General features: G+C 37.8%; 1 protein-coding gene across 5 annotated transcripts in view; it reads right to left on the bottom strand.

Annotated features, from left to right (window-relative positions):
* Positions 1-4,832: 4,832 nt before the first annotated feature.
* SMARCA1 (SWI/SNF related, matrix associated, actin dependent regulator of chromatin, subfamily a, member 1) overlaps positions 4,833-16,606 on the bottom strand; it is a 68,814-nt gene continuing 57,040 nt past the window's right edge. For 2 of the 5 annotated variants that reach the window (XM_060138227.1, XM_060138229.1), the window contains 2 exons: positions 6,394-6,535; positions 4,833-5,306 (listed from right to left, as the gene is read on the bottom strand). In XM_060138227.1, the coding sequence (XP_059994210.1) occupies positions 6,401-6,535 (135 nt within the window). In that variant the 3' untranslated portion in view covers positions 4,833-5,306; positions 6,394-6,400. Of the gene's footprint in view, positions 5,376-6,393; positions 6,536-16,606 lie in introns of all 5 variants that reach the window. The other 3 variants (XM_060138224.1, XM_060138225.1, XM_060138228.1) reach the window with 2 other exon arrangements.

Raw genomic sequence — 16,606 nt, 5'->3', positions numbered from 1 at the left:
GGAGATAATTTGAGCTCTAGGAGTGACGGAAGGCAAACTAGGAAAGAATTAGGAAATTAAGGAAAAGAAGAAACACTGAGGTCTCAGAAACCATGATGGACACATACGAAAGGAAAAAAGGGCATACAAAGATATAACCAGACCTAACTGTAATCAGCTACCACGAATGTAAGGGCGGCCATCTATCCAACACACACTGGGAAACAGCAGATGGAATACCATGCCAATCTTAGTAGAAAATGGGTAAATTACCATATTTTGGCAATGCTCTCATATGGCCAGTACAAAAACTAAGCGGCATTTGGAGACTTACAGTTGATTCTAGAACAGAGGTATCAATCCCAATTGAGATGATGGTCACATACCAAATACTCTAGCAAAGATGGGACCTTATTCAAAGATCTTTTCTGTCTTGGATATAGCAAATAGGCTTTAGTGTCTACCACTGAAGGAGATATGTTAGTTCAAAACTGTATTCATGATGAGAGGTAGACAGTTGGACATAAATAGTACTCACCATCAACCTCCCATAGATATATGGAGACCCTAAAAAACAGGCCACATAATTTGATAGTCCTACATATAGACAAATCTAGTATCATGTCACAGAAGGAAGATCAGAGATTAGCCAAGCATACCTTGGGGGCAATATGGAAGGCAAGGTTGAAAGTCAAGGGAAAGATATAGCTTGAATCTGACTACAGTGGCCTAGATGAAAGTTTCCCCAGTGGGAAAGCAATGTATCAGGAAAGGGACAAATAATCAGGTCACTAGACCAACAGATGAAAAAGAAAGGCCTGCTATCACCAGGCTTCTGTAATGGTCACATGGCACAGTACAATGAGAAAGGCCAACACGTGGTCCAGTTACCTAAATGAACCAGTGCTACAGCAAAGGGGCACCAACCAGCATGGAGAACACTTAAAGAGACAATAGCCCGGGTACTAGCTTTGGTCATACCAAAACTTGGGAACCTTTAACTTCTGCTTGATAATAATTCCCAGTACCATAGCTATCAGTGATTCTTACAAGAAAGTCTGGTTTGTTAATGGAGAGAAATGAGAACCCAGTACTTTGTACCAGTGCAAAATATCCTGGGCCAGTCACATCACACACTGTCCACACAGGGGTAGATCTTCTAAGAACAGATCAATGATATACTATCCAGTCATTATTCTCCTTAAACACACCACACCTTTTTATGAAATAACTAAGGGCTAAGAAGAGCTATGCATGCAAGGTGAGTGTATTAATTTGGGTTTCCTCAGAAGCAGACCCTGAGACAAAGATTCTAATGCAAGTAGTTTATTTAGGAGTTGGCCCCAGAAAACACTCAAGACAGGAGTGAGGAAGTGAGACAGGGAAATGAAAACAGTCAATAAGGAGCATGTTATCAACACAGCCACTACTGCGGGAGACCGGAGCTTCATCCCACGAGTAAACTCTGGGGAACCATACAGATGACATACCTTAGAGTGACCTTGCTTAAGGGGCGCGAGAGCTGTTGCACTTACACACCAACTCCAATCCACTCTGAGGTGTTAACCCTCTTCCAGCCTGCTGTGCAAAGGGTAGAAAAGCCTTCAAGGCCTCTGATAAAGCCCTCAGATAAAAAGATACTGGCAGTTAGAAATCAGCTGGAGCACACAGAAATAATACGGCGGAGGGATAGGGAACAACTACGTGTACCTGAACCACAGGAAAATCTCACCGCTTGTCTATGGGGGAGGGTAGCTTAGGCAGACTAAATGAAGGAGACACGGGGTAGAATACTGATAGGAGTTTGAAATTTGACGGCAACTGGAGGATTTCAAAAAAACACCTGGAGAGAAAGCATGCGCACACCAGCATCATCATGGAAACTGGCCCGGGAATCTCTACTAGCTGCATTGGCTACTGCACCATAGGGAAACAACAGACCACACTGGGGACCTTTGCCAATAACTGGGAAAAATAGCATTTCATTTTGGTGACAGTAGATAGTTTCGCGAGTTAGGTAGAGGCTTTTCAAACCAAACACCCAGCAACTAAGATAGCTGCAAAGATTCTAGCCCAACAACTTCTCTTAACTAGGAGGTCTCATATAATGGACCAAATTTGGGGGCTTATTTCATGGGAGAACGTGTAATCTGATAAGAATCCGGGTTTTCCAGACAGCATAAGCACTGGTAGGCCAGGGAGCCAGAAGGAACTGTGTGATAAAGACTGAGAGACAAGCAGCTACGATGAAAATGAGAGATTTCTGAAGTCTCTGCCTTCTTTTGATTCTAAGGAAATTAGGGACCGAGTATCCAATGGATCAAAACAGATGCTTTACTAGGGCCTCTGTGGGAGCCTGAGGTTACTGGGAAACGTATTCACCTCTTGTCTTCTACAGAGAGGCCCTGAGTAAAGGAAACCACTCAGAGTCCCTGTACTTCTGCTCACTTCCCTCCTTCACATTCTCCAAACAAAGAAGCAGGTTGGGTCAGATTCCAGTACAATCTGTAGACCGCTTTTACTGGTGGGCTGCATCACTGTGCATTTGTCAAATTGTACTCATAGATAACAGCACTCTCTTCTGCTGCTTCTGGTCTCTGAGCAGCTGACTCAGTAAACTGACTATCCTGCTCCCTCAATCCAACACGGCAGCCAGGTCTAGTGTTACTATCCTATCAGTCTAGGCCTCTTGTGTGAAGTGGGATTTATTTGTTGGGAGTTTTAAATCTTCTGTGACACTTTAATTTCTCTGTGGAAAACTGACAATAAGAGGGGTTTCAAATAGAGACTTGGGGCATTCTGCATCCCCAACATTGTATTGGTTGGACTGTGCTACCATCAGGTGTTCACTGTATGGACCTCCTTGGTAGGCTATGTTCAACAATGACGCTGTACATAATCTAGGAGACCTAGATTTCACATCTCTTTGGTCCAAGAAAGAGCCATGATATAGCCAGGGAAATGGCCCCATGAAAAGACTGACAGAACTTACCTGCAGATTTTCTCTCTTAAAGTAGATGGTCACATACAGCTTAGCCATTAACCCCTTTGGGTTAACAGAGAAAGAACAAGAAGTAGAGACTGTTAAGCTTCCGTGAAAGAAGTTCAAAGACCCTAATTGTACCTGCTCCCACCCTCCATCTTCATTTCTCCCCAAGAAATGCTGAACTGATTGATCGGAGGCCAGTACCCTCACTGGGCTATTTTTCAGTGCACAGAACTTGGGGGTATTAATAAGACCCTCTAAGGTATAATTTTCTCCATCTCAGATGACTGGAACTTTTAATCTCATTGGAGTGGAAAATTCCAAGATTTCATTTTGGGCTTAATAGTTCTGGATTGAAGTTTGGAGCCAAAGCACAAGCTAGTGAAGTATTACTTTGCTTACCTTTGCCTCTCTTGTGGACCTTATAGAAAGGGCAGTTAGGCCAAGGACAGATTTGGATATCTCTGGGTCCCTTGACCTAATATCATTGTAAACTCATCTCTTAATAGCACCCTAATTTCAACCAACCTCCAACAGAGTACAAGAGTCCAAGTCCTAATAGTGGAAAGAGTAAGAAGAATCCTATCAGAGCATGGCAGTAAGAAATATGAAGTCTGGACAATGAAAAAAGACTTGGAAGAGTCCAGCAGACAGTGGGTTGTCATTCTAGAAGATCTATTCATATGTTGCAGAACCCCAATGAGAATGAGGATGTGAAAGACGCTGACTTGCACTCAGGGCTACCCAAGGTTTGCCAGTGGTACACTAAATAGAGTCCGATAGGAAATGCAAAAGATCTTGGGAGGGGGAGAGAGCAACTCTTTAGTGGCCCCAATTTTGTTTTGATAACAAACACCACTGTCCTGCATTCCCAGCTTTGCTTATTTGCCATGTGTTTCACACTAGGTTCTGATCCATTTTCCCTGTTCCCTTATAACCTGACCTTGACTCTGATTAATCACACACTAACGGTTTCGTGTGACAGCCCCTGTGGCAGGGGCAGTAACGTAAAAACATTCCATTTGTTCCCCTACATTTGCCAGTCCTCTTGCACATACACAGGACCATGTGACTAGTTTTGGACAATGAAATATAAATGGATGTGACATTTGTCACTTCTGGGCTGAGGCAATAAAGAGCCTATATGCGATTCTCCAGCCTCTTTTTCTCCTACAGCGGCAGCTGAATAGGCCACATGTTCCAGATGGTACAGCTGTAAAACAGCGGAGCCTCAGTCAGCCTGGAGCCTTGAGGGACTGTGTGGAGCAGATCTCCTCCCAGCGTGGGGTCTGTGGTGTGGGAAAGGTAGAAGCTCTTGGTGTGCAAAGCCTCTGACGCTCTGAGATTATCTGTTATCTGACCGTACTTGTATTCCTATGGAAGACCCTCCCCCTTTCTTCTGCATGCATAGCACTTACTTCATACTCTTAACTTAGTTGTTAATAAATCTACGTGTTATACCCAGACTCCCCTGGACTGGCTCTATGGGACAAAAGATCAGGCACAAGTCAGCAAGCAAAGCTTTAACTTTCAACCAAATACATAGTTGTGAGCAATTCAATTCAGTAAACACAACTATTTTCTACTGCACAAAAAACAGGAAATAATTAAATTTCTTATAGACGTTTCTTTATTATACTTTCCCACTTGAATATTTAGAGAATAATTTAAATGTAATGCATACTGACAGCAAGCACAGTATCAAATATTAGTTTTTTAAATTTTTTCTGTTCTCACCCTTTATTCCTTTAGGAAAAAAATATTTAGATGACCTCAAAGAAACAATTATTATGCTAATCACAGTATGCAGTAACACGTACAAGCCCATACTCAATAGAAAAGAAAGCAACAAAGAAGTGAAAAAGTCTTTCTCCTCAAATCATTTTAATTCAATTTTCCACAGCCATATAAATTTAAAGTATGAAACAACAATAATACAGCTATAGAATCTAGGTTCTCTTTCAAAGCAGCGGCATATAAAACATAGAAAAGCTAAAACCTCAGCACAAGCTTCAAAAGAACAAGGACTGAGAGGATTTTGATGAAGACATGAAATGCACAAAATACAGTACACAAAAATACTAGAATGCATAAAATATAAAGCTACACATTTCATGTAGAAAGCATTGTAAAATATATAAAATATGCAAGAAATCAAAACCAAAGAGATTTTTCTTAGAGTACCATGAATACACTGGAACTGGCATTAGCATTTGAAGATGGGAACAAGAAAATAGCAGTTTCCCATTTAAAACTTTATTTCTAGGCTTTAGGATTTCACCTTCTTGACATCCTTCTTTCCAGAGCTCTCAGTAGCTGACTCTGCTTTTCTTTTCTGTGACTAAAATGGAAACAGATTTAATGTTCTGCTCCAATATGCACATTTTTAAATGGCCCAACAATGTTAAATCTAGGATGTAAATGCATTAAAAAAAAATTTTAACATGAATATTCACTTAAATGTTATACTCACATTTAATGTTCTATATAGCCCAACAAACTATGTAACCCAATGTAAAATAACCTCCAAACATGTTTCTTTTTAAGAAAAGACATAAAATACCCATCAAAAATAGTCATCAAGTTTCTACTTACACATGGCACTATAAATGTATGCTTATCTTAAAGGACTACTTAATACTTAAAGTTTTCCGGGAAAAATGTTATTTATGAGTGTATTATTTTTTAAATCTTATGACAGATGTTAACATACCATATTTCATATATTCTATGATGCACATTTGTTTCCCACTTTAGCATCTCTGAAATCGGGATGCATCCTATAATTGATGACAAATCATAGTTACTTGGAGCAGTTCTTCTTAGTGGCACATAAAATAATGCTGTGTCTTACAATGGAAGGCATCTTAGACTTGATGAAATATGGTAGTTTACTTAACCACACTCAAATAATATCATCTATTAAAGAGTATTTGAAATTGTAACTATACAAGGCAACCTGACTGAATTAAAATTAAGTCATCTTATTATTCAACAGTTAACTTATTACCAAGTAAACCAAGTAAAGCTTTGCTGTCTCCTCAAAGTTCTTATTTGCACTCATAGTTCCACAAAGATCAGAAAACTTATTTGATCAAATCAGAACTCCCAGTTTCAAACTCAGTCCCACCCCACCCCACCCCTCTCCTACTCCCCATGACAACTCTGGTCTCAATTCAAAGGATTTTACTTGCATTATACTTCTGCTTAAAAGTCATGAGGAATTTTTTAAAAATACTGAGCCCTGTTACTACGGGAGTTCCTAACCGTATGTTCTACAAACAAATAGGAAGCATGTGGTTGTAGTGTAACTCTTTTTCTGTCAAAAAACAAATCAGCATTTCATAAAACCAGTTTTTATAATAGGCATCACTATGGCATTAAACATAATATAGGCATTTTAATTATGTAAAAAAAATGGGATCTACCTAAAAGTTAGGAAAATGCTGAAAATTTTACCATTGGAGTTTTAGTTGCCCGTTTCTTCTTTTCTGCTCTCTCTCTTTCCTCAATTTCCATATTTTCTTTCTCAATCAATGAAATCAGAGTATTACAGCGTCTCTGGAATTCCTAAACCAATTAATACAAGACTTTTAATTTCTTCAACCCCGGCACAATCTTTAAAAAGTGGTAATTCTTTAACTGTATCATTTTTGTGACACAGAATTTCTAAGTTGGTATTCTTCAGAACAATAGTCATACAGAGTATATTCCACCAAAAATATGAGAAGTGGATAAATATCATTCAGTGGGTAAATGGGTAAACAAACTGTGGTACATCCATACTTTGAAATACTACTCAGCAATAAAAAGGAAAGAAATATTGGTATATGCAACAACCTGGATGAACCTCAATGGAATGACACTGAGTGAAAAAAGCCAATCTCAAAAGGTTACATACCATATTGTTCCATTTATATAGCATCCTTAAATGGAAGTTTAGAGATGGAGAACATATCAATGGTTGCCAGGGGCTAGGGAAAGGGGGGAGAGTGGGTGTGACTATAAAGAGCTAGCACAAGGAAGTCTTGCGGTGGTGCTAGTTACACGTACCTACCTGTGATAAAATTGCACTGAACTACACACACGTGTGTGCGCACCCCCCCCACACACACACAAGTGCATCTATAACCAATGAAATCTGAATAAGCTCTGTGGATGGTACTAATGTCAATTTCCTGGTTGTGACACTACTGTATTTATGGAATATGTTACCATCTGGGAAAACTTGGTGAAGGGTGCATGGGCCCTCCCTGTACATTTCTTTACAACTTCCTGTGAACTGTAAGTATTTTGAAACAAAAAGTTAACAAAAATCACATAAACAAAAAAATAAGAGGATGTCCTATTGTCAAAGCACATTTTGGAAGTACTCAGTTTACAAAAGTCAAACAGATTTCTTTTCTACAGGGCTGCTCATAGCCTTTAAGTTCCTAATGAGCACTGTCAACCACTAGGGTAGGCGATGTAAGAAGCAAGCAATTCCCCAAGCTATTCAAACAGCAGAACTCCCTTCTCAAAGGACATCTTGTGGGATCAGAGTTCTGAGGAGGGCGTCTCAGGAAACACTGATGCATTTGTTAATTCAGAGCAAGCAATAGCTGGAAAGATTCCGCATTAACCTTGCCACTACCTATATTTCACTGCCAGCAAATCAATGCATCCAAACGATAAACAGTTTTTATGAACATATGATGAGCATTAAACATATGATTAGTATGGATGCTCATATATATTAACCCTGTACACTTTGCTGTATTTTAAAGGTAAATAAGTTTAATATCAAAGGATAAATAACATTTAAAAATGATTTCTTTTTTGTATAAGCAAAAATATCTGGGGGTTCCCTGGCGGCGCAGTGGTTGGGAGTCTGCCTGCCGATGCGGGGGAACGCTGGTTCGTGCCCCGGTCCGGGAAGATCCCACATGCTGCGGAGCGGCTGGGCCCATGAGCCATGGCCGCTGACCCTGCACGTCCGGAGCCTGTGCTCCTCAACGGGAGAGGCCACAACAATGAGAGGCCCGCGTACCCCCAAAAAAAATGGATAAAATATAAAGCAGCTAAACCCTCAAATAAAAATGTAGATTTATTGGCAATTAAGAACTCCAACCAAAAAATGGTCCAAGTACAAGAATAGAAAACTCATAGGACTCCTCTGGTGGTCCAGTGGTAATGAATCGCCTTCCAATGCAGGAGACGCGGGTTCCATCCCTGGTCGGGGAACTAAGATCCCACATGCCGCGGGGCAGCTAAGCCCATGTGCCACAACTACTGAGCTTGCGCGCCTCAACAAGAGAGCCTGTGTGCCACAAACTACAGAGCCCACGCACCACAACAAGAGAGAGAAAACCTGTATGCTGCAACTAGATAGAAGCCCGAGCACCGCAACGAAGAGACTGCGTGCCATAACAGAAGATCCTGCATGCCTCAACGAAGATCCTGTGTGCCGTGACTAAGACCCGATGCAGCCAAAAAAATTAATAAAAATAAATAAATAAAATAAATATTTTTTAAAACTCATAAAAAATTAAAATGTCCATATATTAAAATTTTTTCAAAGAAATGCAAAGTAAAACAATGATATTTATTAAATTAGCAGTGACACGTTCATGCAAGTGTGTGTGTGTGTGTGTGTGTGTGTGTATGTGTGGTGTGTGTATCTGGTGTTGGCAATAAGATGAAATGGGAGCTCTCATTCATTGATGATGGGATGCCAAAGTTAGAAATTGTGCCCTCCACAAAATCTGTAAGTTGAAGTCTTAACACCCCTGCAGTGTGACTGTGTTTGGAGAGAGGGCCTTTATGGAGGTAATTAAGGTTAAATGAAGTCATAAGGGTGGGGCCCTAATCCGATAGGTCTGGTATTACAAGAGGAAGAGACACCCAGAGATCCCTCTTCTCTCTCCCTCTCTCTCCACTCACACAGAAAGGGTCATGTGAGGACACAGCAAGACGACTCCATCTACAAGCTAGGGAGAAAGGCCTCACCAGAAACCAATCCTCCCGGCACCCTGATCTTGGACTTCCAGTCTCCAAAGCCATGAGAAATTTGTTTAAGCCACCCCATCTACAGTACTGTGTTATGGCAGCCCAAGCAGACTAAAATAATATCTTTCTAGAAAGCAATTTGGGAATATCAATGATACATCTTAAAAATTTCATACTCTTTGAATGAACAATTCCACTCCTAGATGCTTAATGTAAGGCAATAAGAGACGTATACAACGATTTACAGAAGAATATTTAGAGCAGTGCCATTTTTAGCAGAGAAATACTGGGAACTAAATTTTGGGTACTTTGTCAATTACCATATACATATATACACAACTTACTATATATGTATATACACAGCAGAAATATCTGAGCGAGTACTAACTACATACAGTGTTATAGTGGTTAACAGCAGCTATTTCTGGAAATAGGAGCAATGGTAACTTTTATTTTCTTCTTTATACTAGCATGTATTTTCTAAATTTTCTGCAATGAACATTTAGGCCTTAGGCAATCTAACATTTTTAAGAAATGGCAAATTTTTAAAATACAGTTTTATCTTTCCAAATAAAAGCTAGAAAAATGGCATACAGAAATATTATCAACTATTCAAGCATTTTCTACTCTGTAAAATTCAAGCCCAAAAGAAGGCAGAAAACCAAAGATAGTCTAGCCAGAAAAAAATTCTTCATTAACAAATTATTGTTTGACTATTAAAAATAACCTTACAAAACACTGGTACATTCATGTTTCTTGTGCATCCTCAATTACCCAAGGTTAAATAATTTAGGAAAAATAACACTGGAATTTTCCTTACTTACCAAAACAATAGTGGTATCTTTAATATGCAGACCAAACACTCTTCACAGCTTCATTCAGTAACACACATACAAATTAAACAGCATGTTATTCAATTTATCTATTATAGAAAGGGCTAAGTTGACCCCGATGAGATTTGATTGTTGGTTTCTAGGGAGACTAGATAGAGTCTTTATGTGAAGCTGATTCTTGAATCATTAAGCTATACCCTCTGGCTATTATTATTCTCAGTAAGTAATAGTTGCCTGTGACTGCAGATATCTTTAGATACATATTCATGGTTCATAATGGGTGATTCAGAAAAAAACTAACACTTTTGAGACAGTCTCATATGCAGTGAAATAGAATATTTCAAAATGATTATAAATCGACTGTATAATAAGTTCTTACCTTCATTCCTTTTAACCTGTCACTAACTACAGACAGAAAAATAATCTAACTCTCTGGAGAAAGGCACCAAGGAATGAGTGAGTCTGGACGTTACCTTCCTAGCATAGGTAATGCCACTTTCTCTAAAGATACCAACCCCATCTTTTATTCACATGCTTGAAGACTGCCTAACTAAACAGATGGTATCATAAACAGAGCACGAGCTAACACCAGAAATTACAAGGAGGCCAGATTACCAATAAAATAGTGATTCATGTTTTGAATAACTAAGTGACTATGAAATGACTATGAGAAATTTCATGATGTCAAAAGCACTTTTATCTCATATAATTTCGCCTTTCACATACATATCCCCCTAGATTCTTGTACCTTTTTAATCTTCCTATTTTCCTCGGATTACAGGGAGTGGTTCATGTGCTCTCAAACTGTTTCCACAATTCTGTAGTCTAATTATCTCTTTCTCTCACGATTTCCCCATGCTGGATTTAGGAATGAAATTGGAGGGAGAAAAATAGCACACAAGAGGAAGAGAGGAGATACAAAAACAATAAAGACAACAGAAGAGAGTGGGAAAATGGCAAGTGGGAAACTGTTCTGCAGTGTTAATAGCTGTGGCCAAAGGAAAAAAAAGTACTTTGTGTTCACACATGCGCAGGAAATGCTAGATTTTTAAAAGGTTAAACAAATTTCTTCATGGCAGGACTTCTCAGAGCTTTTAGCATTCTAATGTAGGTTGGAAGTGTCACAGGCAGGATTCAGTATCAGCCATTTCCCAAATTTATTTGAACACAGAACCCTGTTCTGCATATTGTATACAGTAAGGCCCCTACATACAAACCGAGAACTTTCAAAGATGCGAACTTGCGTTCCATCTTGCAGCTTGCCCTCCATCTCCTACTGCTGATGATCCTTCAGCTCTACCATCTCCCACCTCCTCTCCCTCCTACAGTCAGTAACTCTTCTTGCCTGTTCACTCGATGCCAGCCCCTATATGCCAGCTATTATACTGTACTACTGTACTTTTCAAGGTACTATACTGTAAGATTTAAAATGTTTGATTTTTTCTATTTTTTATGTATTATTTGTGTGAAAAGTATTATAAACCTATTATAGTAGTACTATATAGCCGATTGTGTTAGTTGGGTACCTAGGCTAACTTTGTTGGACTTAACAAAGAAATTGGACTTACGAACGCACTCTCGGAATGGAACTCGTTCGTATGTAAGGGACTTACCGTATTTGCAAATCCTGGAACAATGTTTGGTAGAAACCAACTTGGGAAATGCTGTGCAGGGTAAGAGTGATAGATAAGACTAAGTTTGAGTCAAAATACAAAGAACCTAGAAGCTAAAAACAAAGAACTAAGCAATTTTACTTAATTCAGTTGACAAAAGGATCTCACTGATGATTGTTGAGCAGGAGTCGTCATGTAATCAAAGGTGTATTTTGCACTCTGAAATCTTCCCTTGATACAGAGTCTCAATAGTGGGAGCTCATAAAATTACTGACTCTCAAGATTGGAAAGGACCTTTAAAAATTATTCAGGTTGATGCTGAATCCCTTCTACTAGGTCCTTACTAATTAGCTATTCAGCTTGTCTGAATTCTTCCAATGACGGGGTACTCACTACCTCCCAAAGCTGTCTATCCCACCTTCGGACAAGTTAAAAATGTTCCCTTATGCAAACTGAACAAGCTGATTTTTGTAGTCAAATTGAACAAGCTGATTTTGTAGTCAAATTGAACAAGCTGATTCCCTCTTCTGTATGACAATCTTTCAAATTTTACAAGGCAGCTCTCATGGCTCCATCACAATCACTGCAATTACCACCAGACCTGCCAGACATCCCTCTTTTAGGCCAAATAGCCTCCCCCTTTACCCATCCTTCATTTAACACTTTTCTTGAAGGACTGTATAACACTTATGTCTACCCTTGGTTATATTATTTCTTTCCTTCCACCTTTCTTACACATTCTTTTAAACCACGGGTCAGCACATCCTTTCTGTGAAGAGCCAAACAGTAAATACTGTCAGCTTTGTAGACCACATGGTCTCTGTCACGACCACTCAGCTCTGCCATTGCAGCATGAAAGCAGCCATAAACGATGCATAAGTGAATGCGTGTGGCTGGGTTCCCATAAAACTTTACAGATGCTAAAATCTGAATTTTGTATAATTTTCACATGTCACAAGACAGTCTTCTTTTGATTTTCTTTCAACCATTTGAAAATGTAAAAATCATTCTTGGCTTGCAGGCCGTACAAAAACAGGTAAAGGGCTGCAGTTTGCCAAGCCCTGTTTTAAACTAGTCTTTAGATTGACTTTAAACAAACTGTCTGCCTTGGTTTTCCGTATCTTTTTAATAGTTTATAATTCCATTCAATGCAAAGTCACCCAAGTTTCAACTTTTGAATACTAGGATATGTATCTCTACCTTTATTTAATAAATAATGGGATGTTTGCAGTAAGTGGCGCTGCCCTGTACTGTGTGGTGAATATCAATCACGCCAGGCACCAAGTTCAAACATCCTCTGCCCCAATACCCAGCTTCAAAGCATCAATTCAAAAGGCACAGAAAGCATCAGTAGACTTGAAGTGACTTATTGAAAGAGATTAAAGAGACTCCACATTACATTTCCTATGTACTAAAATCCTAGACACTAAGCCTGCCTAAGTCTGAATGACAGAAGGTCGCTGCCCGTTATGGTTGAAAGTCAAAAGCAGGTGAATGAGCAAAAGCAAAAAAAATAAATAAATAAATTGCACTCCACATCTGCACATCTAAATTGGTAGGTGGTTCTATAAAGTCAGAATCTTCTACAGTTCTTAGTAAAACAAAATGGGTGTTTGTTTCTCCTTTGCTCTTTCATAAACTCCCTATACTTTACCTTTGGGAACTGATACCTTCAACTATACATTCTGTGGTATATTTCCTAGGTACTTTGTCACTTTGGAACCTCTATCATACTAACAAAAAGCAATGGCATTCTATACTAAAATCTCAGGGCCCAAGTACACTGGTAGTTAGATGGGAGTTATATATTCTAATAATAATAATTAAGAAATATATCCTACATTTCTTAAACAAGTATCAAATGTTATGATAGTCTTACCTAACTGCTGCTACTTAAACATCGCTATTTGTAAAATGTCACATCACCTCTTCACAATACATAAATACATAAAACAAACTCCTGTTAGTGCATGTATCGTATTTCAGATTGTTAGAACAACTCAGTCTTAAATCAAACACTATAGTTACTAATAAAACACATGATATTTACAACTGGCTACTCAAACAAAAGCTGCAGGGATTACAGCCAAGTAAAGTCTATCATTAGAAAAAGGTAGATGAAAATAAAAGAAAGGAAAGGAAAAGAAAAAAGAACTCAAACCCGTTGCTACATTTCTTCACATTCTATCCAAATCTGATCCAACTGTAGGGGTCTATGAGATAGAAGCAAACTGAAGTACGAAAGTTCCATGCTCATTTATTCACTGAATGCCTACTTTGTGCAAGGGTTATGCTGGTACTTTTAGGTGTAACCATTTGCACCTGATAGTTAAGAGAGCAGCAGTAAAAAATGACTCTGGGGCAGATGGTGCTATAATAGCCAAGGGAAGTAAAAAAAGAGGAGGAACAGAGAAAAGACAGAGATATAAATTTGGGAATCGTCAGCCTATATGGTAGTTGAGGTAGACATTTGCCCATTTCCACAGAACAGTATTTCTAAAATGTAAATCTGACCATGTCACTGCCCTGTTAAAATCTTTCAATGACTCCCCATTTCCTATAGAATAATGACCAAAGTTCAATACCAAGGACAGGGCTCTTCGTAATTTCGCTGCCAGCTCCTTCCTCATCTTCCAGAACTTCCCTACTCACACTCCAGCACAACCTACTTGCAGTTTCTTAATGTGCTGTGCTTGTTTCTACCTTTGCACATGCTGTTTCCACAGTCCCAGGGCCAACTCCTTCCTGGTCATTCAAGACTCAGTTCCAAGAAGGACCTCTTCTATGAAGCCATTCCTCTGACCTAACCCTCAAGGTAAAGTTAAACACAACCCCTTCTGTACATACCTCTATACAGGACCTTTCTGAAAATTAAGGCTGAAAGGGACATTTTAGTCTTTCAAGCACATTAGGAAACAATATATCCCTATAAGCATAAATATATTTTAATATTTTCATAATTCTACAGTCAAGAAGAACCCATCATTAATTTTACATTTTACCAATTTTGTGAATAATGTACTAATTCGTATCCTCACATTTCATTAAGAATGTAATGCTCTAAGAAATCAATATTAGCTGTTATCACACAATTAAGCACTAATACACAAAATTAAAAATCATGAGTGGCCTTCTTCATAAAATTTCCTAGGCTGTGCTGCATAAGCAACAAACAAAAGTGTTATTGTGACTATAAAACAGTTTGGAAAATTTTTAATTTGACTTTTGTTTTTCTAAAGTATCTAGAAAGAAAATCCTTCTCTGACTGGACAGATAATTTATCAAATATCCTGTGCTGAACTAATAATTTAGTTAACGTTTACTATCAATGATAAACCTATAAAAAGGGAGGCAAGCTAATAAAGAGCTATAGCAATATTTTCTAAATAGTATTTTTTCTCCTACAATTCTGATGAGGAATGTCATGTTCTTAATTTTAAATAAGGAACACTTTCATTAATAATAAAGCTGTGATTTGAAAACAAACAGCAATAACATGAAATTTTTATTACATTGTATACAACAGTGTGTGATTCTCTCTCTGAGATACTACCCCAAAAATTCATTTAAACTACTACAAAAGGCAGGGTAATTGTAATAACTAATTACTAATACTCTGATTCAACTCTAAAGTCCATGGCCACGGGCTATGTACACGGAGCTTCTTGCGAGGCCAGGAGAGGAAAGGAAAAAGCTTTCTAGAGGCTAAAAAGTAAGAATATTTTAAAACTAAAATTAAGAGTCAAAGCAACCCTGCGGAGGAAGCATAGTGGCTATATCAAGAAATGTTCTTTATTTCAGAGAGCCAAATTCTGCTTTTTCTCCTTTAAGTACTTAAAAGAACCTAAGCAGGTCCAAAGAATTACTGATTAAACTTTGGATACTTTCAATATGTCCTTTCCAGTAAACTAATGTGCTAGATATTTTAGAATTCTCAGATTCTTTTCAAATCTCCCAGTCACGTTAGTCTGTCACTAAATGAACAGAGATAATGCCCTGACATTCATTCCCTAAAAGGAATTAATGAGCTAATGTTGGTAAAGGGATTGGCAACCTTATATATAAAAGGTAGTATATAAATACAAAGTATTATCTTTTCCTCTTACAGTCATCTGGCACAGGTCCTTTTAATTCTGATAGTTTTTTAATGTCCTAAGACTAAGACCTCATTATAATACACTTTTTTCTTAGAAGGAAAATGGTAGGGCAATTCATGTACTCTGAGCTTAAAAATCTAAATTGATCATATCCTTCCTACTTGTTTATGTAGTTCAATAGAGACTGATTACTTACTCAAAGACCACACAAGTTCTCAGAAAAAGAAATCACAGTCTTTTTAGCACAGAGAAACAGAACTAAAACTCATTTTTTCTTTTGTATAGCCAGCATTTTTAAATGGAGAAGAGCCTCAAAGAAATTTTCAACCTTTAGCTGAAGGCTTTCAAAATGCGGCATATTTAGAAGTGGAGGTTCATGCCTTTAAGTACTTTAAGACTGTTAAGTCAGAAGCCATGAATTCAGTACTTTGAGATCTCTGAATAAAATATAACTACCAAGGTTTCTTTTTTTTCCCCTAAGTATTTCACACTATTTATTGGTGTCACTGGGAAAGAGTCATCTTTAAGCAAGATTATGTTTTTAAAGATAGCTTCTTTAGTAATAAGCTAAGTTTAAAGTTTAATCATTAATAAAATTTTAATTTGAACACAGTGATACACTCATATAATGAATCAAATTACATCCCCTGTTATTTCTAAGACGGGGTTTTTCAATGAAGCAAATTATTTTAATTTTGGAAATCACAAATGCCTCTTTCAAGGGGGAAGTTTCACTTCCTAGATTGTGAATGTGATTCACTATACAAGATCAATTATTTAAAATGAGGGGAAAAGAGATCATCTAGAAATAATAGTAATCCATTTCTTTAATTCCCTAATGATTTTTATTAGCATGAAACATTCCAAAAAGATGATCTAAATATATTCATGCATATTTTAAAATATATTTCTTATATTCTAAATCCAGAAATATAAGCAAAAATTATCCATTAACTAGGAGGGAAATAATATAGTAGAAAAGTTAACAAAAACTCTGGACTAAAATATTTAATATGAAATAAACTACTATGTGTTTTTAAAGATTCTTTACAAATCATAAATTCCACCTTCCAGAACATAATTAAGGACAGAATTGTCTTCATTTTTAAC

The sequence above is a fragment of the Lagenorhynchus albirostris genome, chromosome X (genome assembly GCF_949774975.1).
Source record: "Lagenorhynchus albirostris chromosome X, mLagAlb1.1, whole genome shotgun sequence".
NCBI lineage: Eukaryota > Metazoa > Chordata > Mammalia > Artiodactyla > Delphinidae > Lagenorhynchus > Lagenorhynchus albirostris.
This window is presented reverse-complemented; position numbering and strand designations above follow the sequence as displayed.